Source organism: Marmota monax, unplaced genomic scaffold (assembly GCF_021218885.2).
Source record: "Marmota monax isolate L192 unplaced genomic scaffold, Marmota_monax_Labrador192_F-V1.1 WCK01_AAM20220418_F8-fsc00054, whole genome shotgun sequence".
Lineage (NCBI taxonomy): Eukaryota > Metazoa > Chordata > Mammalia > Rodentia > Sciuridae > Marmota > Marmota monax.
This window is the reverse complement of record NW_026692145.1, coordinates 4,563,424-4,587,976: the sequence shown is the minus strand read 5'-3', so window position 1 is coordinate 4,587,976 and position 24,553 is coordinate 4,563,424. Positions and strand designations below refer to the sequence as shown.

General features: G+C 35.7%; 1 protein-coding gene across 4 annotated transcripts in view; it reads left to right on the top strand.

Moving 5' to 3' along the window:
* The first annotated feature begins 960 nt into the window (after positions 1-960).
* The window catches only part of Slc25a14 (solute carrier family 25 member 14), a 33,793-nt gene continuing 10,200 nt past the window's right edge, over positions 961-24,553 (top strand). For 2 of the 4 annotated variants that reach the window (XM_046468299.2, XM_046468309.2), the window contains exons 1-7: positions 1,008-1,085; positions 1,216-1,462; positions 6,461-6,554; positions 8,047-8,194; positions 11,114-11,208; positions 12,650-12,735; positions 18,885-18,980. In XM_046468299.2, coding sequence (XP_046324255.1) covers positions 1,388-1,462; positions 6,461-6,554; positions 8,047-8,194; positions 11,114-11,208; positions 12,650-12,735; positions 18,885-18,980 — 594 coding nt within the window. In that variant the 5' untranslated portion in view covers positions 1,008-1,085; positions 1,216-1,387. Of the gene's footprint in view, positions 1,086-1,215; positions 1,463-6,460; positions 6,555-8,046; positions 8,195-11,113; positions 11,209-12,649; positions 12,736-18,884; positions 18,981-24,553 lie in introns of all 4 variants that reach the window. The other 2 variants (XM_046468303.2, XM_046468290.2) reach the window with 2 other exon arrangements.

Here is a 24,553-nt window from a genome sequence, read left to right as displayed (position 1 = left end):
AACAAAAAATCCTCTTGGAACAAAGGAATTCCAAACATTTGCTTATTCACAAATAATCTTTTAGGTCCAGCTGCCTTGAAGCAACCCAAGTCTACCTATAACATAAACCACAATATATTATATAGTTGTTGCCTACTCTCCCGTGATTGGGAAATCCACGTGAGAGGCTCAAAAACAGGTGTGGCCTGTGGGCTAACGGACTCCCCCAGAGGGCTTTGCGGTTATACTTTTCCAGAGGCCTTAGGGACAGAAGTCTGAAGCTGTCATAGGCCTTCATTTTCTGGCAGATCTTGAGGTGCGGATTAACTGGGACTCCCCCATTAGCATTTCTCCTCTTCAGATTCTTTTCCTTTAACTGTCTGTGGCCCCTCTTCAGTGTCCAAATTGGTTTTAAGTTTCTGTTTAAACCTTGAGCTTCAAGTACAGGGCCTGTGAATAATTTTTCAGTCACTAATGTCTGAAGTTCAGTGGGCACTGAGATTTATTTGCGGCCCTGATCTTTCTTTCCCAGCCCTGGTACCTCACTGAATTCCGCCCCATTCCTGTTCCTCGATTTTCCCATTTTTGTTGTAAATCTTTTGCCATGCCTCTTTACATTCCCACCTTTTTCGTACTTTGATCAAGCAGTATGTCCCCTCTCGCGCCCCGCCCATCATTTCTCACGTCCAGTCCCTGTCGTCTGCCCCTCCCCTGTTCTTCAACCTCCTTGTAACAGCAGGGTGGGTAACGCTGTCACAGGGTGATGCTTCTGCTCCGCTGGCATGCACGTCAACTTCAGAAGCCACAGAATTCTCACGCCCTAGCTCCCTTCCCCTATATTTCCTGAAAGTCTCGCTGTCCCCTCTGGCCCTTTGTTCTCGCATCCTTCCCGACTACTGCCGCCTCTTGATCGCTACTGCTTCGGCCTCTTATTTCGCGCCTTCTTTTTTAGGCTTGGAGGAGGCGGAGTTGGAATGGCTGCGCCACCGTTGCCGAGGCAACGCCTTGGTTACTTCCGTCGGTGTCAATGCTTCCGGGTTGGCGATGCAGTGGCGTTTCTGACTGTGGGAGCCTCGGCTTCCCAGTCGTCTGATGAGCCGGAGCAGGTGAGGGGGAGCTCCTGGACTTCCAGGCTGGGGAGCGGGGCTGGGCCGCGCCAGGCCGCGCGGGGCCGGGCTGGCCTGGTTCCCGGCCTGGGAGGGGCTTAACGGTCCTTTGGTCTCTCTCTCCCCTCAGCCGAGTCCCTTCCCTGTCTTTCACTCTTCTGGCATCGGTGGTTTTACTTCTTCGATTGAACCCTGCTTCCTCGACCCCCCTGGGAGGCCGCCTCCTTCAGGCGCCTCCCTTCTCTCCACGAACTCGCTCTGACAGCTGAGGAACTGGCAAGATCCTGCTACCCAGAGGGTGAATGGGTATCTTTCCTGGAATAATCCTAATTTTTCTAAGGGTGAAGTTTGCAACGGCGGCCGTGATTGTAAGCGGAGTAAGCAAACACCTCCATTGTATTAGTGTGAGGGATGCTGTTGAAAGATGGTCCCCTTCAGTTTCTACCTCCTGCCACTCCTGAGGTCAAGGCATTGAAGGCATCTATTAAAATGCAGTTCAGTTACTTGATTGGGATGACAGCTTGTCAACATGAATTAATATCTTAGACTCGGTAACATCAGGGAAATTTATAGTTTTCTGTTGGTGATTCTTTGACTCTCCCCCCCCCCCCACCTTCCGCTCCTCAGGCTAGAGTGGTTGTGAACTCTTCCTTCATCTTCATTCCGTACACCATTAAGTACCTTTTGTCCCCATTTCAGAACTTTATCTCTAAGCTCACTGCCTGTAAGCATCTTTCTCTTCTTTACTTCACACCATCCTAAGACAGTCTCCCTGCCTCTGCTGTTTGTAATCCACTGTGCTTGCTGCAACCCTAGTAGGTTTACTAAAAATATGGGTTTTTCTCAAGTCGCTTTCCTGTTAAAAAATTTAATTGTCCTCTCCACACCTTGGTTTTTAAGCCTTTAAATACAACCTGCTCCTTCCACTTGTTTCAGCCAACAAGTGAATTCTTTATTCCAGATGGAACTTTCATTTCCTTCTCAGAACAAACCATATTGATGTCTACCTCCACATGCTATGTTTTTTTCCCCACATGTGTGTCTCTGTTCATCTTGTCCCCTCTCCCACCCTTTCCCTTATCTGCCCCTATCCGGATTCAACCTGCACTCTGTCAAGGCCCAACTTAAGTTCTGTCACCTCCATAAGCTTTTTCAAATTATTTAAACTGTGTGGATTGTCTCCTTTTCCATGTTCCTCTTGCTTTTATAAGATTGTACTACATAGTGTAGCACTTAATTTTTCTCTAATCAAGTTTTTTTTCCTACCACATTCTAAGCTCTTAAAAGGCAAGTACTCTATTTAATACAACTTTTATCCCTGCCCCATCTCCTTGATTATTCAAGAAAGATACATTAAGTGGTAAATATTGCCTTGGTGTTAGAACAAATTTCTTTTATAAAAAATGTGATGATTATACCCTTAGCACATTATAGGTTTGAGCACTTAGTATGACTTCAAAAAATATATGTTGGCTTCCCATTGTTACCTTCTCAGTCTTAGATTCTCCATTATCTTCTTTTTCTTAAAGGAAAAAGCAGGAAAGTCACCCAGAGTTTCCTGATCAGATCTTTGGAGTATCGTAGGGCTATGTAACTAGTATTCTGGGACATGTTTATTGGTACTTGTTAGGTTATCAGATTTTCCTTAGATCTTTATAATACATATATGCAGATTTAAACACAATTTTCATTGGCTTCTTTATATAATAAAATATTTAGAGTATTATGTTTCTATTTTAATTAAGATATGACTTCTGTCTTTTTACACATATCTGGGGTTAGCCTCATCTGTCAAAATAATTTAAGAGGATTTGGGGTATATTTTACACAAGTAATTCTCTACAAGAAAAGAAAGGGAAGAAGATTTTTCTGTAGAAAATATTCGATGATTAGGGCAGCATCATGTACAGGGTGTGTAGCATTGGCCAGGTGCAGAAGTTACCTCTCTGTTTTCCCCTGTAATTTTTTTTTTTTTTTTGGTAGCAAGGATTCAACCCAGGGATGCTTACCCACTGAGCCTCACCCCCCCTTTTTTTTAGACGAGATTTTTTTTTGATGGACCCAATATCTTTTTGTTTGTTTATTTATTTATTTTTATGTGGTGCTGAGGATCAAACCCAGGGCCTCACGCATGTGAAGCAAGCACCCTACCACTGAGCTACAACCTCAGCCCTCCCCAGCCCTTTTTTTATTTTTTATTTTGAGACAGGGTCTTAATAAGTTGCTAAGGGCCTCTCTCAGTTGCTGAGGCCAACTTTGAATTTGTGATCCTCCTGCCTCAGTCTCCCAAGCCTCTGGGATTATAGACATGTGCCATTGTGCCTGGCTGTAATCTTTTATATATAGGCTGCATATATAGCTAAATGATGTCACACTGAGAAAACAACTGGGTTTATATCAAATTCTGCACAAGCTCTTCTGAGAGTTATAAAAAGTGCCATGAGGTATGGTATCTGCCTTCATGATCTTACCTAGTTAAGAGAAGAAATAACATGGGGCAACTAGAAGATAAACCCAATGCTACTCATTATTTTTATGCCTGGATTTAAGATATAAATGAAGTTTCAACAAGTATTTGTAGGATAGGTGTGACATAACATGTGTCCATATATACAGCCTTATGTGAAAAGACTCAGAGGTATCAGCTGACAGTTAATGATTTCCATAGTGTGATAGGGCTCCCTAAAAAGCAACTTAAATTTTCAACTATCGTAATTAAAGTATAATATACAGAATTAAGAAAATGATCAGGAATATTTAGCTTGAGAAAGATAAGATACAGGAGAACATGATTGTTATCTTTAAGTATTTGAAGGATTCCCTCAGGAAAAAAGAATACATTTGTTCAATATTGCCTCCAAAGACTCAGTGAAAATAATTTGAGAAAGAAAAACTTTTGTCCTACTATGAGGAAATACTGTCTAAAATCAGATCTAATCAAAGATGTTACTGTATTTCTTCATAAGATAGCATGGGAGTCAAAGAGGTTTTACTGTCATATATGAATTGGGAGGTGCTGGTAGAGGCAGTGTAGGAACTGACCACACTTGGATTTCATGAACCAATAAAATTTAAATCTAAGCATGGGGAGAGGCCATAAATACAGGGCAGTCAAGCTTATTTTGCCACATAAAGACACTAAACAATATCAACTACCAATTAATATTTTGTACAAGAAAGGTGATATTTTTAATGTTCCAGGAGTAAGAAGAATATGATCTGTTTAATAATAGTCTTTGAGGTTAAATAAATTTGGCAGGAAAAAACCCCTAGATACCCTTATTTGCGAAAACTAGGGAACTCCTGGGCTAACTGGCTTAAGATTTGGTTCATTCTATGGCTCTGCTCCTACCTTATTAAAAGGATGGATAGCAGGTAGTAAAGTTCTGAGAGAGGCTTTTTCTGTAATAAGAAGAGTTAAAAGAAATTGTAAAGATGGTTTTGGGAAGAAGCATAGCAGCTGTCTGAAACATTTAAGACTATTCTTGGGACTCTCTAAATTGGTCAATAGTGAATTTTTTCCCCACAAACTGAGACCATATATGTCATGTTTTACTATCAATTCTAATCTTAAAATGCAGGCATAGATAAAAATGTTGATATGGTAGTGCTTAGTATTTAAGATTTATTTCAAACTGCAGCTGATATTTCAAACATCTAACCCTACTTTGCTCATTAGAATTCCTTTCAATAACTTTCCTCTAATAGGGTTATCTACTCTAGACTCTATGTGGTATGCTTGAAGTTTCCATAATTTTTGTGGACTGTAACTAAAACATTCATCTGTATGTTTGCTATCTTACCTGGAAAATTATTCTTTGCTTAGTTACAAAGAATTTCTTATGTGGAAAGAAAGCAAAACCTTATCTCCTCTAAAAAGGGACGGTGACTCAAAGGTGCTAACCCTAGATTGGCATTGGATGGGGGTGGCCAGCAACTATTATCTATTAAAATGTAAAATTGGATACATATATAATAATGATAATAATTAGCTAATAGTTATTGAGCTATGTGCCAGGTACTTTTCTAGGTTTGTAACATATATAATTGTCACAACAACCTTATGATATAGTTTTTATTATTCACATTTTATAGTTTGGAAGATGGAGGCACAGAAAGGTTGAATAATCTACTCAAAGTCACAGAAATAGTGGTGGAGTCAGGATTTTAGGTAACCTGATTTTAGAGTCTTTCTTCCTGACTGTAAACCACTTGAAGCTGCTTTTGAAATTCAGAAGTATACACACTATATAGCTCTGAAAAACAAGTATTTAAAGGAAATCTGAGAGTCACAGCTAAGAAAGATATTACTGTGAGCTAAACCAGAACTTTGCAGGTGATATCCAGAGCAGTACTTCTTAGGTGTAGAAACGTTAGCATTATTTGGGAGCTTGCAAATTCTCATGGCCAGACCCAGACCACCAAACAGAAACTGTCGGGGAGAGGCCCAGCGGTCCATGTTTTAATACACTTTCTAGATGATTCTGGTACATGCTAAAATTTGAACACTACTGGTCTAGATGCCAGAGCTGGGGAAAAAATCAAATCCAAGAGAGAGGAGCTGAGAATGGCACAAATAGAAAAGAAAGCTGAAAAGATTGAAGATGACAGGTCTGACAGGTGGGATGGAGAAAGAGGGGGATAGAAAAAGAACATATTATTAAAGAACTAGAGTATAAAAGAACAGAGTTTGTACGAATGTTTTAAAAGGCCAGGGGGGAGGGAAAGAGTAGGCCCACTAGAAGGATATATGTTCAATGTCAGAAGAGAGAGAGTGAGCTGTATTGCTGTCATTCCTCTGGGAGCCAGAAGGAAGATGAAGAGGCTTAGCTCAGCCTGGTCCTAGTCAGGGAAGCTAGTTATATGTAGCTAGACGTATCTCTTGGACAAACTCAGACCCTAAAGTTTAGTGGAGAGATGAAAGGACTGAGAACATGAGAGGGTAGTGAGCCCGTGCTTTGTACCTGAATCAAGCTAACTAAATACCATGAACTGCTTTTATGAGATGCCTCAGCCTATATAATTTGAATTCTAGTTTCCTTCACTTGTTAATTGTTTAGTTGAATGTCTAAGTTGGGTATGCTGGATGGACTAAAGTCTCTCTTTGGGTGGGGATGAATAATTACACTAAAGAAAGTAGAGAGAATGAGGACATAGGTTGATATTTGAGTGAATTACACACCTATCCCAATAAAGAACAAATTCATGATTATCCAGCACATAAAATAAGATCTGCCATTTAGTGTCATTTACTTGGTGGGGTTTTCCCTTTACAATAGTTTTATCTGACAGTTTTGTTGATCTAATACACATGATCAAATGCTAACAAGTACTCCTCACTTTTGTGCCTTGTTCTGATTTGTCTTTATTTTTAGCACCAGAAAAGTGCCACTGTAAGCCATGAGATGTCTGGTCTGAATTGGAAACCCTTTGTATATGGCGGCCTTGCCTCTATTGTTGCTGAGTTTGGTAAGAATGTGAAAAAATGACAAGTTTGCATTTTATGCTATAGATAGTGGTATATGGTGTCAGTTATTTATTTTTCTGGTAAAAACTAGAGAGAAAATAAAAAGCTTTCCCTCTTTGTTTTAAAAATTGTTGTCTCAAAGCCCTCAAGAAATATTTCTGAGGAAGTACTACTAATGGTATGGCAAATGAAGTTAAGAAAACTCAAACTTTGGGAAGCTTTTTTGATAGTTTAATGTTTTGCTAATTTTCTAGGCTTAAATAATATATATGAACATATAGAAGGAGTTGGATGTGATAGGTGTTTTTGCAAGTACCCTAGCTTTTCTTTCAAACTGGTATTCTATTTGAGAAGAAAATGAACAAGATTGAAAAATATTCTTCTCTGTTTAATTTTAGTTTTGAAATATTTTTAGGTTTTAATTTTTCTTTTTTTCTTTCTGTCTTTCTTTTGGATTGAACCCAGGGACACTTGACTACTAAGCTGCATCCCCAGTCCTTTTTAGGGTCTCGACAAGTTTCCATGGCTGGTCTTGAACTTGCGATTCTCATGCTTCAGCCTCCAGAGTAGCTGGGATTAAAAGGATGTGCCACCATGCCCAGTCTAGACTGTGATTTTTAATCTTCCATATTTCCCCTTTCCTCTACCATTCATAAGTGACTATGGTCTACCAGTCCTTGCTGGCTTTCTTAGTAGATGCTGTGATGTCCAAGTCAAAAGTGAACAGAATTACATAATCACCTTGTTAGATTTAGATCTTTAAATATTCCTTGAAAATGTATTTTGTCAATATAATGTGACATTAAAAAAAGAGGTTTGGTTGAAGAAATTTCTCCCCTAAGTCCTCTGCTGGTATCAGTTCAGAATTACCTAAGAAACCAGGATGAGTAGAACATAATAGGACTTTACCATTATCTTTTATAATATTGAGGAGCTGTTTATTTCTTATAACCATATAAAAGAAAAAACTAACAAAAATTTGTAGTTGTTTATAAGAGCACCCGAAGTAGTAAGACCATGCTTTCCTGTGTTTGTAAAAATTTGAGATAGTATGAGGGAAAGCTAGAGAGACTTGAAGTGGGAGGGGGTGGGAAAAAGAGACTGATAAGTGGCATATGCATGGTACAGATGAAATTAAAGCAACAGTTATTTTTTACAGTGTCAAATGTACTATGTGTCAAATTGTGTTGCATAGATATAATATAGTACATTTCACTTTACCACATACAACTCTTGTCCTCTGGCAATGGCATTCTAATAGAGATCTTTTGTATGTTGTTGTTGCTATTACTATTATTTTACAGTGCTGGGGATGGAACTAAGGGCCTTGTGCATGCTAGGCAAGTGCTGTACCACTGAGCTATACACCCAGCCCTTGTATGTATTACAAAAAAACTCTGTCTTATGTTTCAGATATTGTCATTGCCTTATATTTAGCCAAAACTTAACTGTGACTCCTTGGAGACACTTATAAGTGAGTGTGTTCCTTTGTAGGAACTTTCCCTGTGGACCTTACCAAAACACGACTTCAAGTCCAAGGCCAAAGCATCGATGTCCGTTTCAAAGAGATAAAATATAGAGGGATGTTTCATGCCCTGTTCCGAATCTATAAAGAAGAAGGTGTATTGGCTCTGTATTCAGGGTAAGGCTGGATTCCTTCCTTACATCATGAACAGAAATGCTTTTTAAAGAGGCCAAGGCTGGATGTGATGGCACATGTCTCTAATCCCAGTGGCTTGGGAGGCTAAAGCAGGAGCATCACACATTCAAAGCCAGTCTCAGCAACTTAGCAAGACCCTGTCTCAAAATAAAAAAAAAAAAAATTAAAAAGGGCTGGGATATGGCTCAGTGGTCAAGCCCCTCTGGGCACAATTCCTGGTGCCATAAGCAAAGAAACAAATAAATAAACAGGCCAAGTATTTCAACTCTATAGAAGTTTGTGCCCTTTGTATTCACCATTCAACTTGTAATTCTGTGTTGATGGGCCTGTTTATATCTCATCTGCTTTAAGATGTGAGCTTTGGAGTTTGTGTTTTTCCAGCTGTAAGCAATATATGTTAAAATGGACATATAATTGCAGATAGGCTTTCTCCTGGTTTCTTGAGACTCATCCATAGCTGTTATTAATAGCAGCACCAATTAACCACAAATATTCTTGTGATACTTTTCCTGAGTTGGCAAATGCTGACTTTCTTTAAAATTTTCCTTTTTAAGAAAATATTATTCTGGTAGCTTAAACAAAAATGCAGAATGAGAGAGGGAGACTTATCTCTTTTGGTCACCTTTTGATTAGCCATCAGTTTGAGATTTTGTTTTTGGCCACTTTGTAGCTTATCTGCTAAACAGTATCCTAGGCCATTCTAAATTTAGGCTATCAGTTTATTGCTCAGAATGGAAATTAGTTTTATTATTAACCTATGTTAGCTTTATCTTAAAAATAATTTTCTTGGAGAAAAAAAAATCAAGTCATTCTTCTGAAGCAGGTGATTCATGGATCATCTGTTTTAACTTGTTCTTTCTCAGCATGGATAATCACAAGATTTTTTCTGATAACAAGCAATAAAACCAGAAATATGCATATTTAGTCATAATTTTTTATTCCTAACCATTTAAGCTGTTGCTATTTATACCTCCTAAAGTGCAGTTCTACAATTTGGAGAATCTCAAAGGAGGTATAAGTGAAAATGTCTCCAGTTTATGAGCAGAACTTAAATAGGCTGAGATTTTGGTTTTAGTACCTCCTTGTTGATAAGATTAAAGATGTATCTGCAAGTATTAGGAAGTATAGGTGGATTTTAAAAAATCTTTATAGTGGATAATAGTATATAATTCTTTTTGTACATTTCTGGATTGTTTTCTAATGTTTTCTTAAAGATTTTTGCATCTGAGTTCATGAGAGATATTGGTCTGTAGTTTTTATTTTCTGTACATTTTTGACTGGTTTTGGTATTAGGGTAATACTAACCAAAAGGAGTTGACAAGCATTCCCTTTTCTATTTTCTGGAAGAGATTGTGTAAGATTGGTGTTAATTCTTTAAATGTTTGGTAGAATTCCCTGGTAAAATTATCTGGTCCTGGAGATTTCTTCTTTTGGGAACTTTTAAGTTATGGATTCAAATTCTTTAATGCGGTCTTAGTTTGGCCTGTTATAACAAGGTACCATAGATTATAAACAACAGAAAATTTTTTCCATAGTTCTTGAGGTTGAGTTCTGGTGAATTCTCTCTTCTAGGCTGCCAACTTCTTGTATCTTCATTTGACATAAAGAGCTAGTGCTCTCTGGGGTCCTTTTTATAAGGGCAATAATCCCATTGCTTCATTCTTGTGACCTAATTACTTCCCAAAGGTCCTGTTTCCTCATACTACCATGTTGAGTTTAGGATTTTAACATGTGCCTTTTGTTGGAGGGATGATACAAACATTTAGTCCATTGAAATGGTTATAATACTTACTCGGATTTCAATTTTATCTTAATTAAGCTTTGGCAATTTGTGGTTTTCAAAGAATCCATTTCTTCTAAGTTGTTGAATTTATGAGCGTGAAGTTATCTTTGGAATGGTTGCAGGATTTATAGAACTATTCCATTTTATTCCTGATATTGGGGATTTGTATCTTCTATATCTTTCTGCTACAAATTTATTAATTTTATGTATTTTTTCAAAGAGCCAACTTTTTATTTCATTGATTTTTCTGTTTTCATTCTTCTCTCTGCCTCTCTTTCTTTCTCTCTCTCTCCTTTTTCTTTCTTTCCCTCCCGCTCCCCACCTTCCTTTCTTTCTCCCAAGGGATTAAGCCCAGAGTGTTTAAAGACTGAGCTATATCCCTGGCCCTTTTTATTCTATTTTATGTTTTTATTCTTGAGACAGGGTCTTGCTAAGTTGTTTCAGGCCTTGATAGGTTTCTGAGGCTGGCTTCAGACTTGTGATCTTCTTGACTCAGACTCCCGAGCCACTGGGATTATAAGTGTATGCCACTATGCCCAGCTGTATTTTCAATTTCAATGATTTATGGTTTTTTTTTTTTTTTAAATTTTCTTCATTCTGCTAGTGTTAGGTTAATTTTCTTCTTCCATTTTTAGTTTCTTGAGGTAGAAACTTAAATTATTGATTTGAGACTTTCCCTGCTTTCTGATGTAAGTATTTTGTGTTATAAATTTCCCTCAGTAATACTTTGGGCTGCCTCCCATATATTTTAATAGATTGAATTTTGATTTTCAGTCAGATCTGTTTTTAAAATTTCCTTTGAGACTTTCTCTAACCAATAGATTATTTAGAAGTGTGTTGTTTAATTTCCAAGTGTTTGAATATTTCCTTAATGATTTCTAGTTTGATTCTATTATTGTCAGAATACACTTTATATGATTTTAGTTTTTTAAATTTGTTGGTGTTTGTTATATGATCTAGAATGTTTACTGCCTTGGTCAATGTCTCATGGGTGCTTGAAAAAATACATATTCTGTTGTTTTGAGTTGAAATGAGATGGGTAACAGAAATGAGTTGGCTGATATGTATAATCTGCAAATGCATGTTGAGTAAAATTAACTTTTCTTTGTTTTGGGAAGGATTGCTCCTGCATTACTAAGACAGGCATCATATGGCACCATTAAAATCGGGATTTACCAAAGCTTGAAGCGATTATTTGTAGAACGTTTAGAAGGTCAGTATACTCAACTCTCTTTTGAGGTGATCCTCAGAGGGATTATTGAAATCATGATTAGTGTGAAATGTTCATCACATGATGCCTCAGAACGGAGAACTATCACTTCAAGGACAAATGAGCTTGTATTGATTTGGGATAAATCCTTGCAAAGGTGATATATGTGTTAGAGGGACCAGCCATTCAAATTTGTCCTTTTAAAATAATAATAATAATAATAATAATAATAATAATAATAATAATAATAATAAAAATTCTGGTCATCTCTGAGGAAGCATGGAACAATTATGTCCAGATATTGATGCTATCCTCATCAATAAGAGGATTTCATAAGGCATTTCAAGGTGACAATTTTGATAAGCTTTTGCTAGTTAAATTTAAGGCTATTGTTTTCTAGATTGTGATGTACTTATGGCCACCTTACTCACATTCAGAATTATTGTATGTCTCTCTATTTGCTGCTGCATCATTTCCAGCCTGATATGTACTAAATGGTTATTTTACCACAGGCCAGGGGCAGTTGGATGGTTGGGAACAGCTGGAGAGACTTTCGGTTAGTAATGTCCTTTGAATCACTTTTTTGTCCTAAACCAACTTTTTCTGGAACCTCCTCTTTGGGGGATCCTGAAGGATTTCCTTCCACCTCTTCCTAAAATAATTTCCTTTCATAGATACTTCACTTGGGTTTACTTAGTTTCTAGTCGTAGGCTCTTCATGGTGGGAAGGAGGGATCAAGAAGTATTTTTTGCTGTAGAATGATGTTCTGTGGTTTCTATTCCTTTTTTCAGTTAAGAAATTTAATTCTGAATTATTGCTTTTGGGACTAGGGTTATAGGTCAGTAGTACAGTGCTTGTCTAGCATGCATGAGGCCCTGGGTTTGATTCCCAGCACTATAAAAATTAAAATAAAATGAGTAAATATATAAATTATTTTTTACATTTGACTACAGAACCTTTCTGTAGACAAATAGAAGCTTGTAGTGATTTAAGACCAGTCCAAATCAATGTTTAGATAACTTTTTCTCTACTACATGTAAGATTTTATCTTTTTACAATCATTTCCTGAATGTTTTGCATTGATGACTGTCCATAAGAAGACTTAGAAAACATATACTTTAATTTGAAATGATTGAAGGGGAAAAAACCACATTCTAAATTCATATGGGTTATGATAATTATGTAGAAGAATAGGTAGGGCATGTTTCAGTGTCCTTTTAGAAATACTGATTTTTTTTTGTAGAAATGATGATTTATATTTTATAATTTTATGTTTGGTACTGATTTGGGATCTAGAAATATTTGAGTTTCTTTATTTTCATAAACTTTGTAGTTCGTTTCTAAAGTCATTTCTCTAAGATTCTCTTCCTCTGATAGCTCAGTATTCTCTTTTCAGAACTTAGTGCCTAATAAAAGCAGACCCTTTTTAAAATCCTTTTTACAGATGAAACTCTTCTAATTAATATGATCTGTGGGGTGGTGTCAGGAGTGATATCTTCCACTATAGCCAATCCCACCGATGTTCTAAAGGTAAGAGAGATGTCTGCAGTATGCTTTGAAAAGAGTACAAGCTTAAGACAAATTTGGGTCCATATTCCCACTCTGTCCATTGCTAGCTGTAAAACGTTGGATAATCACCTAATTGCATTAAACCTCACTCAGTTTCCTCATTTGTAAAATGAAGATACTGCAGTGGTTAGGCATTGTTAAGAATTCAATATAACATATGACAACTGCCTGAAACTGTACTTGGTAGCAGATGCTCAATAAATAGTAGTCTATTTATTATGATATGCATTACCCATTGGTCTTTAAACAGGGGCATACAACCCCCTCTAGGATATTTTCAAGGACTGTGTAGTTTTAAAGAAATCAATATCCAGATCTCTTACTTCCATTTGTATTCTTTCCTAAAACTGGTCTGAGAATGAATCTGCATTTCTAATAGCACTTTTCCCATTTTACAAAAGAAAGGCATATCCCTCCTTACCCATTCCAAATCTTCATATGGTGTGTTGATCTGTGGTGTAACCTGAGATATCAAACAAAGGGATGAATTGAGATAACAGTTTTTTAGAGAAGCCTCTTTTAATTACTATGTAGGTTATCTGTTTCTGTCTTTCCCTGTCTTATCTGTATTTCTCTTAAGGGTGAGATTTGACTTTTAAAAATGCTATATTTTGGCCTGTTTTGGGATATACTGAATTTGGAACCACAATGCTATTATGGTTTAGTGGTACTAATTTGTTAAGAATATAATTGGATTTTATCACATCATATAAAGAAACATTTTAATATCAATCTAAAGCTCAAAATGGTAAATATTTTCTGTTTATTAATTTATTTAAATTTATGATTAAAGCACTAAATATATGATTGAAATATGTAACAGGATCCCAAGTTTTTGTTTTTGATGCTGGGAATTGAACTCAAGGGCTGTACCACTGAGCTATATCCCTGGTCTTTTTTTTCTTTTTACTTTTGAGATAAAGTCTTGCTTAGTTGCCCAGGCTGACCTTGAACTTGTGATCCTTCTGCCTCAGCTTCCCAAGTAGCTGGAATTACCAGTGTGTGTCCAGTGAGAATTTCAAGTTTTAAGAAATTATTTTAGGGGGAATGTGAGAAAAAAGTAAAAAGACACATGCTTTATTTATTTCAGCATTGGCAAATCCACAAGTACAAATTATTGCAATTCAGAGAATTTGAACTGAGAGGGTAACTTGTAAAATAGCACACATGAAAGAAACCACTAGTAGTTGGCAGAAAGATATGAAATCATTTTTCTTCTTTAAAATGAGACTAATTTAGCTTTAAAATGTTTATATCACCTAAGATTTATAGAAAAAGTATGAAAAGAATTGACTATATCCTAGAACTCTAGAATATTTATAATATACTTGTAAGAATGTGCTTTTCAAGAAAAGTATACTTAACTCCCTGAAACTACCTTTCTTATCCATCTGGATCTTAGACTTAATCACCTAAGTGATTTGCTTCAATTTCCTATTCCTCTGATCTCTCTTGCAAAATTACAACTGTTGACCAATGCTGCAGTCTGCATTTTCCTTTCTTATACTTTGATAGGACTGAGTATTACCAGTATTGTTTGTGGGCTAAATCTGACTACTGTCTGGGGTGAAGTCACAATTTTAGATTGTGACCTTACCTATGTGATTTATAACATGATTGAAATGTTCAGTCCTTTCATTTATTCTGGGACAGTTCTTTTTCCGGTCTTCAAGGGCATTTTAAATCTTCACGCCTTACTTTTATTTCATCATTCCTCTTTCTTTCAGCAGACAACTCTACCTCCTATGGCCTCACCTTCTACCTGTTCTTGCCTTTCTACCCATCACTTATAAATCTATTTACATTTATACCTGTCTGTACCTTGTCTCTACTATAGATGTTCTCAAAATGTGGTTCTCCAGATGTGCAACATCAGCATTACTGGGAGCTCATTAGAAATGCAAATTCTTTTTTAAAAATTTTTTTAGATGTTGATGGACCTTTATTGTATTCATTTATTTATATGGGTGCTGAGAATCGGAACCCAGTGCCTCACACATGCTGGGCAAGTGCTCTACCACTGAGCCACAACTCCAGCCTTAGAAATGCAAATTCTTGAGCCCCACTCCATACTTACTGAATCAGAAAGGATGGAATGGGGCCCAGCAGTCTGTTTATGACGAGCCCTCCAGGTTATTATGATATACTATCAAGCTTAGAAACCATGACTTTACATTTACTTCTGTTTCATCAAGGACCATTCTGTATCATTTAATCTCTCTTTTTTTGCAGTGCTATGGATTGAACCCAGGGCTTCATGCATGTTAGGGAGACAGGCATTCTACCACTACACGGTATCCCCAGCCCATTTATCCACTTTCTTATCTTTATTGGTTGGCTCCCTTCGAATGATAAATATGTTCAAGTCTTTCCTAAAGTACTTTTTTCTGACCCTCTGACCTCCTTAAGACACCACCTTCTCTTTTCTGTTCTGCTTCTTGCTTGAAACTACTTTCCACATAACTGGGTGCAGTGGTGCATACCTGTAATCCTGGTAACTTGGGAGGCTGAGGCAGGAGGATCACAAGTTCAAGGTCAACACTTTAATGAGACCCTCAGTAATTTAGTGAGACACTGTCTCAAAATTAAAAAAGGACTGGGAATAATACAGTTCAGTGATAAAGCACCTCTGGATTTAACTTCCAATACCAAAAAGAAACTACTCCCCAGGTTCAAGTAGTATAGTCTATATTATCCATTCCATTTTAGTTCTCAACCTATTTTGATTAATTTCTCTGGGAATTTCTGCTTTGATTTTGACTCTTCTCCTAGGTTTCATACATTTTGGTTTCATATGTAGGCTTATTTTTCCTATATGCACCTAAAATGTTTCTCTTCTCTATGCAAGTTTATATCATTTCTCCTCTATAATCTTTCTCTGGTTGGTCTTTTTCATTTTCTAAGACTTTAGCTCTCTGGGGCTGGGTTGTGGCTCAGTGGTAGAGCGCTTGCCTAGCTTGTGCAAGGCCCTGGGTTCGATCCTCAGCACCACATAAAAATAAAGATATAAAAAAATACTTTAGCTCTCACTATAACAAAGAAATTCAAAATGCATGGCCTCAAATAACATATGAGTTTATTTCTCTCTCACGTAACCATCTAGAGGACAATAATTTATGCTGGTGGGTAGTCCTATGGTGCAATCAATCATCCAGGACCCAGGTTCATCCAATTTTGTTGCATTGCCATCATCTAGAGCATGGTTGGCAAACTGTTTGTGGGCTAAATCTGACTAATGTCTGTGTAAATAAGTTTTGTTGGAACACAGCCACCCCATTTGTTTCTGTATGTCTATGGTTGCTTTTGCTTTAGAACTGCTTAGTCAGGACAGAGGCCATAGGCCTTACAAAGCCTAATTTATGTACTGTATGGCCCTTTTCAGAAAAAAGTTTGCTAACCCCTGTCCTATGGTATTTTTTTTAATGTATTTAGTTGAAGGTGGGCCATAATCACATCTGTTTTCCAGCCCATGGGGAGACAGAAAGTTAAGGGAAAGCATTTCTTTTTGTTTTGTCAAAATAAAATCAGATTAAGTTAGAAAAAATTTTAAAGTTTATTGATATACAGTAAGAGAGAGTACATACTTTCATCCAGGAAACTTTAAACCAAATGGTAAGAATACAACAATTACAGCACAGTTTGTGATGCATAAAAGGGGAAGTCTACTCATCTCTAATTTTCCACAGGGGGATTCCAGGACCGCAAGCCTCTGGGCTATCTGAAATCCTTGAATGCTCAAGTCTGTTATATAAAATGGTTTAGTATTTGCATCTAACCTCCTCACATCTTTCTGTGTATTTTAAATCAACTCTAGATTAATTATAAGTGTAATATAATGTAAATGCTATGTAAATCGTTATGATACTGTATTGTTCCAGGAATAATGACAAGGAAAAAGTCTTGGGGCTGGGGATGTGGCTCAAGCAGTATTGCGCTCGCCTGGCATGCGTGTGGCCCGGGTTTGATCCTCAGCACCACATACAAACAAAGATGTTGTGTCCGCCGAAAACTAAAAAAAATAAATATTAAAAACTTCTCTCTCTTTCTCTCTCTCTCTTAAAAAAAAAGAAAAAGAAAAATCTATACATGTTCAGTACAGATGCAATTGTTTTCTGAATATTTTTGATCACTGGTTAGTTGAGTCTGTGCATATGGAGGGCCAACCGTATTTTCACCTTTTTTATTCTAATACTGGGGATTTAACCCAGGTGTGCTTTACCACTGAGTACATCTCTAATCCTTTTTTATTTTTTATTTTGAGACAAGGTCTCACTAAGTTGCTGGGAGTCTCTCTAAACTTACAATCCTCCTGCCTTAGCCTTCCAAGTTGTTAGGATCATAGGCACGTTCCATTGAGCCCAGTTATTTTGACTTTTTTTTTTGATTGGCTGTTATACATTACCATTCTTTTTAAGGAAAGTAGAGCTGTTAAGCTGATTTGTCTATAATTGATTGATTTCATTTCACTGATTCCTGCTGATAAGGATGTAAAGCTTATGTTTTTTTTTTATGATTATAGATGGTGCTTTGGGGAAATCAAGATAACTTAAGTTTTGGGTGGAGTATGGTTGGCCTTCAGGGTAAAGCTCAACTGTGGCCTCCATTTTTATCTTAAATCTTTATGTAGTTTTTTTTAAATTTTATTTTCTTTCTTTTTTAAAAATTAATTAATTTATTTTTTATTATTTAGTTTTTTTAAAAGAAATTTTCATTTTTAAATATTTTTATTTATAAATGGACACAATACCTTTATTTTATTTATTTATGTGTTGCAGAGGATCAAACCCAGTGCCTCATGCTTGCTAGGCAAGTGCTGTAACACTGAAGTATAACTCCAGCTCTTTATGTAATTTTTGATAAAAAATTTTAAACATGCACAGAAGTAGAGAAAAATGTAATATAGTGAACATCTTTGTATGCATCACCTGCATTCACTTACCTTACTCTACTCCTAAACCTACTGAGGAATCACCTCCTTGAAGAAGTCTTCTACTTCTCATAGGGTAGTATTGATCTGTCTTTGTGATAGTTTGCATCTTGATTTAATTTGGTTTAGGTTTTTATTTCAAATCTCTTTTAATGGCAGTTGGCTTTCTGCATCAAAGCATGCCACCATTATATGATTTAGCAAGTACATTTATTGAAACCTAGAATGCTAGAGTCATGCTTCATGAAAATCAGACCTACGTTTGGGCCATGTATTTTGTGACTGACTACTATGATTCTATGTATGCAGAGTCTGTGGGAAATTGTACCAAATCTTTTACATGGTTTTTTAATGCTGTATTTTCTTTCTTGCAGCTTTCAAATGCCACTTGGCAGAATATAGTATCATGCTTTTTACAAGTAAAATTCAATTTAAGGTCTTTTAAGACTAAAATTATATTTTTAAAACACTTTTTTGCTTTTTATAATTATATAAGTAATGCATGTTCAATGTAGAGAGAAATGGAAGGCATAAGAAATAAAAAAGAGAAAACAATACTCACTTGTAGCCTCACCATTCAGATATAAGCCACTATCAATATTTGGGTACGTATGTTCGTCCAATCTCCTTGCTGTGTTTATGAATATTTTTAAGTTCACATGTTTTAATAAAAATGATATACATACTGCTTTGCAATCCTTTTTCTAAATTAGCAATTAATTTTAACATTTTTCATTATCAACAGATATTATTCTACAAGAAAAGGTTATGGCTCCATAGTATTCCATTAAATGGCTATACTTGAATACATAATTTATGTAACTGATCTGTTATTGTTATTATTTGGGGATATTTAGGTTGTTTTAAACTTTTTACTAAACCAACCATATTTTAAAAATTATTGTCTACCCTTACTGAATGCATGTTCTTTTCCCCCACATTTTCTCCCAATTCCAGAAATGTTGGACTTACCATGGGGAATATGAGGCTAATGAAAATAATCTTTATGAAATATACTTTGACATAAATTGTATTTTTTTGGCTGGAATTTAACTCATTAATTTCATCATAACAGCAGAGCTCTTTCTGAGAATTCCCAAATACTTTTTTCTTAATTTTAAATGAGTGAAATATCTCATTTTGGTTCTCTTTGTCAAAACAATGGTCACATCTTGTATTCTAGATTCGAATGCAGGCTCAAGGAAGCTTATTCCAAGGAAGCATGATTGGCAGCTTCATTGATATATACCAACAAGAAGGCACCAGGGGTTTGTGGAGGGTGAGTACTCTTTTCCTGATATTGTTCTATACTCTCAGTTCCTAGAATTTGCAAGCAATACTTTTTTATATAAGGCCATAAAATTGTAAATTATAACCTCCCCCAAACAAAGTAAGAAGCTCCTGGGATGTGAGGGGGGTGGTTGGGGTTGTGGCTCAGCGGTCGACTGCTCGCCTAGCACATGTGAACCCTGGGTTTGATCCTCAGCACCAAATAAAAATAAATAAATAAAATATAAAGGTATTGTATCCAACTACAACTAAAAAATATATTTTAAAAAGAAGCTCCTCATCACAAATGAAAGGACCCATATTTATCAGTGATCTTTATTTCTGCTTAATGTTTGAGGGTTGTATATATGGGGAAAGGTATTGCATTATTTTTGGTTTGTTTAAATTCCCAGTGAATTTAGTTCTTCAAAGTATTTTTTACTAGTTTTGTAGTGACACACAATCTTTGTCTATGATGGCCTCTGTAGTGCTTATGTTTAAAAGTTGTTACTTAAAACAACCTTTTTAAACTTATAAAAAGTACAATGTACTGTAAAATATTGAGAAGATACAGAAAAGCAAAAACAAAAATTACAGTGGTAGTCCCACCACCTAGCAATAATAACTGTTAACAATTTGTCATATTATCTTCCAGCTTTCTATTCTTTTTAAAAATTTTTTTTAAACTTTATTTTTTTATGTGGTGCTGAGGATTGAACCCAGTGCCTCACACATGCTAGGCAAGCACTCTACCACTGAGCCACAACCCCAGCCCCAGCCTTCTATTCTTTACTGTTTGTTGTCATTATTGCTATAACTTTTTAATCTGTGTTAATTATTAGATATTGTAATAGTAAATAAGACTACTTATAGACTATGCAGAGAGAATGTATGGGAAACCCATTAATGACTTCTAAATAAAAATGAGAGCTTTGCTAATATTCTTCCTTTATATTTTCCACAACTACTTGTTATTAAAAATTCAAACATAGACATTGAAAGAATTGAACTATGAATGCTACTTATGCATGATCTCATGACCTGGACTAAATGACTGGTAGAATTTGAACATATTAGTTTTATTTATGTATGTATGTGTGTATATATATATATATATATATATATATATATATATATATATATATATATAAACACACCCACTTTTTTATTTTTGCAAAACTAGATGAAAGGGCTGGGGTTGTGGCGAATTGGTGGATGGCTCATCTAGTATGTGCGAGGCCCTGGGTTTGATCCTCAGCACCACATAAAAATAAATACATAAAGTGAAGGTATTATGTCCAACTACAACTAAAAAATAAAATAAAATATAAAAACCATGTGAAAGTAAGTTGTAGGCATTATGGTGCTCCCTTGAATACTTCATTATGTATCTCCTAGAATATGAACATTCTCTTATACAATAAAAATACCATTATCAAATGAAAGAAAGTTAACAATAAGTCCCTAATACTTAATATGCATTTTATGTTAAAAATCTTTCTATTGATGAGATCAGACTAGTTTTCTTATAGGATGTATTTAACTAGTTCCTCTGTTCCTTATATTTACAATAAGCTGAACGTTGAGACCATTGGCTTGATTATATTCATGTTAAGCATTTGTGGTTAGAGAGATTCATAGATGATGCTGTGTTTTTCATGTTGCATCATAGCGAGAGGTGCATAAAGTTAGGTTGTCCCATGATTAATAGTGCTAAGTTTGATGACTTGGTAAAATGATGTTCACCAGGTCTTGCTGTTATAAAAGATAATTTTTCCCTTTGCAATTAGCAAGTAATCTGTGAGGGGATCTTCTAGCAACATTTATATAATACTTCATAACTGGACATACTTTTATGATCCAGGCTAGTTGGATGATTCTGGCACATAACAAAGAAGCAGAGTACATTGTGTTGTGTATTCTTTTGAGATAGACATAATCTTTCATGTTATGATCATAGCATCCATTAATGATCCTTAAAGTTTGCTCTTTGATCACAGCATGGTGTACTTTCTTGATTAGTCTACCTTAAAACCAGAAAATAAAACTAACTAGAACTTTTTCATAAACTGATTCCAGGTGACAAAGACAAAACAATAAGTAGAATGGGGGATATTGTCAAGGGAGCATAGATATTTTTGTTTTTAATTGTGGTAAAATCTACATAAAATTGATCCCTTAACCATTTGTATGTGTATAGTTCAGTAGTGTTAAATACATTCACATTGTTGTGCAGCCAGTCTTCAGAACTCTATTTTACAAAACTGCAACTCTGTACCCATTAACAACTCCATGTTTCCCTTACCCCAAACCCCTGGCAACCCCTATTCTACTCTCTTTCTATGAATTTAACTAGTCTAGATACCTCATATAAATAGAATTATATAATATTTGTCCTTTTGTGAGATTTCACTTAGCATAATGTCATTAAGGTTCATCCAAATGGTAGCATGTATCAGCATTTCCTTCCTTTTTTAAGACTGAATAATCCCATTGTATGTATATACCACATTTTGTTTATCTATTCAACCATTCATGAACACTTAGGTGGCTTCACCTTTTGGCTATTGTGAATAATACTGCTATGTAAATGGGTATGCAAATATATCTTTGAGACCCTGCAGTCAATCTAAAAAAAAAATTTATAGTTGTAGATGGGCAGAATGCCTTCATTTTATTTGTTTATTTTCATGTGGTGCTGAGGATTTAACCAAGTGCTTCACACATGCTAGGCAAACTCTCTGCCACTGAGCTACAGCCCCAGCCCCTGCAGTCAATTCTTTTGGTTATATATCCAGAAGTGGTAAATCTTTATTTAGTTTTTTTAGGAACTGAATATAGCTACTTTTATGATCCAGGCTAATTACATGATCAAGGCATGCAATGTAGAGAAGCAAAAAACATTATATCATGTATCCTTTTTGATGCAGACATATTTTAAATACAGGAATATTTTCTTTTCAACAAGGAACTATGCTTATGATTTTCTTCAAATACATGGTTTATTTTCCTGCTTTGATTGTAACATGGGTACCAGAAACATTTCATTTTCTTCCTAAGAAAAAAATAGCAGGAGTATAACAACAAAGTATAACCAGGACTTCAGTCAGAGTTGGAGAGCCAGTTGTATGGTGAGGGCTGTGGTTTGAACTACAAAGCACCAGCCACTTTGAAAGAGGACAGTTTCTTCTTAGCTCTAGCTGCCATGTATTGATGGTAAGCCCAGTGTGGCCAAGTTTTCTAGCCTTTCAAGAAAATCTAGAAATGTGCATTTCTATGTAAAGTATCCTAATTTTTCACATATTGACAACTTCTGAATTTTTAAAAATATTCTGTGGGCCACACAAAACATGTCTGTGGCCTGAATTCTACCTGTGGGTCCCAGTTTGGGGCCTTACTGTTTACAAGTAGTCTTCTGGAAACATCATCCTATTTAACAGTGAAGCAGGTAAAAGAGTCACAGAGGAAGGCACTGTTTGGCCAGATTATCAGAATCAAGCATTTCAGCATAGTTATATCACTTCTACTTTATAAATTGAGTTTGGGAATTTAGAAGTGATTGAACATTTTAATATTAGAGTTATTCCAGAAAGCAGTTATCCTCCTGGTATGTTATTTTCAATTTTAAAAATTCATTTATATTTTTTCATTAATTCCCCAGCTTTATTGAGGTATGATTGATAAAAAAGCATTCATATTTAAGGGGTGTAATTTTCAATTTTAATGATAAACAATTATAAAGGTAAAATATTTAATTGTGAAAATGTGAAAAATATGGTATTTGCCGGTAAATAGATGGAATTGGAGACTATTACGCTAAGTGAAATAAGCCAATCAAAAAAACCCCTAAGTCTGAATATTCTCTCTGATATGTGGATGCTAACACACAATAAGGGGGAGGGGAAAGAAGAATCGAAGTTTATTGGATTAGACAAATGGGAATGAAGGGAAGGGAGGGGGCATGGGAATAGGAAAGACAGTGGAATGAATCAGACATAACTTTCCAATGTTCATATATGAATACACAACCAGTGTAGCTCCACAACATTGTTAATCACAAGAATGGGATTCTAATTAGGGTAAGTTGTACTCCATGTATGTGTAATATATAAAAATACACTCTACTGTCATGGATTATCTAAAAAAAACAAATAACATATAAAAGGCATAAAAACGAAAGTTAATTTATCTGTTTTCCTAACCCCAGATGTGTTTTCTTCTAATCCTTTCTAAAATTTGGTATATGTGTGTATATGTATACCTTTTTCCCTAAAGTTAGAATATTACTATATATAATTTTATGTCTTGCCTTCTTTAACATTGTATCATAAGAATATTCTTGTATCATTAATATTCTTTCAAATATGTGACTTTTAATGCTCTAGCAACCCTCTATTATCTTGTGAGCTATGAAAGGAATATTATGTTAGTGAGTAGATCACTGATACTATTCCCACAGAACTTGTAAGGACTTGAAAGGGGAAGTTTTGCTTTTCCTAGGCCCTTTTCCATAGCTGCTTCATACCTTTACTGTTACCCTACTGTGTGTGCATTCTGTACATCCTAAAATTCTATGAATTAAACTCAGAAGTTCTACTTTTCCTCACTGACTTTTGTTTCATGGTTTTATTTTTCATAGCAGCTTTTGCCTTTAAAGTATACAATGTAATGGCTTCTAGTATATTTATGTATTTGTGCAATAGTTACCACTGTCTTAATTTCAGAACATTTTCATTATCAAAAAGAAACCCCTGGGGCTAGGGTTGTGGCTCAGTGGTAGAGCACTTGCCTAGCATATATGAGGCACTGAACTCGATTCTCAGCACCATATATAAATAAATAAAGGTCCATCAACAACTAATAAAATATTAAAAAAAAACCCTACCCTTTAGTTTTCATTTTCTATTCTCCCAGCCTTCCCAGCCCTATACAACTACTACTCTATTCTCTGTCCATATATATTTGTCTATTGTAGATATTTCTTATAAATGGAAGCATATCATGTATAGTCTTTTGTGACTGGCATTAACATACTTTTTTCGAGGTTCATGTGTGTTGCAGCATGTATCAGTACTTTTTTTTCTTTGCAATGCTTGGGATGGAACCCAGGGCCTTGTGTGTGCTATGTAGGTGCCTTACCACTGAGCTATATCCCCAGTACTAGTACTTTATTTCTTTTTATGGCTGAATAATAATTCTACATTTTTTGGTTTATACTTTCATCAATTTACGAATGTTTAGGTTGTTTTCTACTTTTTGGCTATTGTGTCTAATGTCACTATGAACATTGAGTATACATTTTTGCATGAATATTTATATATTCATTTTTCTTGGGTATGAACGTAGTTATGAAATTGCTGAATCATATGGTAATCTTGTATTTGACATTCTGAGGAAATGCCAATTGTTTCCACAGTGGCTGTCTCATTTTGTGTTCCCACCCCAGCAGTGTATAAGTGTTCCACTTTCTCCACATCTTAGCCAACACTTGCTATTTTACTTTAAAAAAAATAATTATAGTCATCTTAGTTGCTGTGAAGTAGCATGTCATTATGATTTTGATTTGCATTTCCCTAATGACTA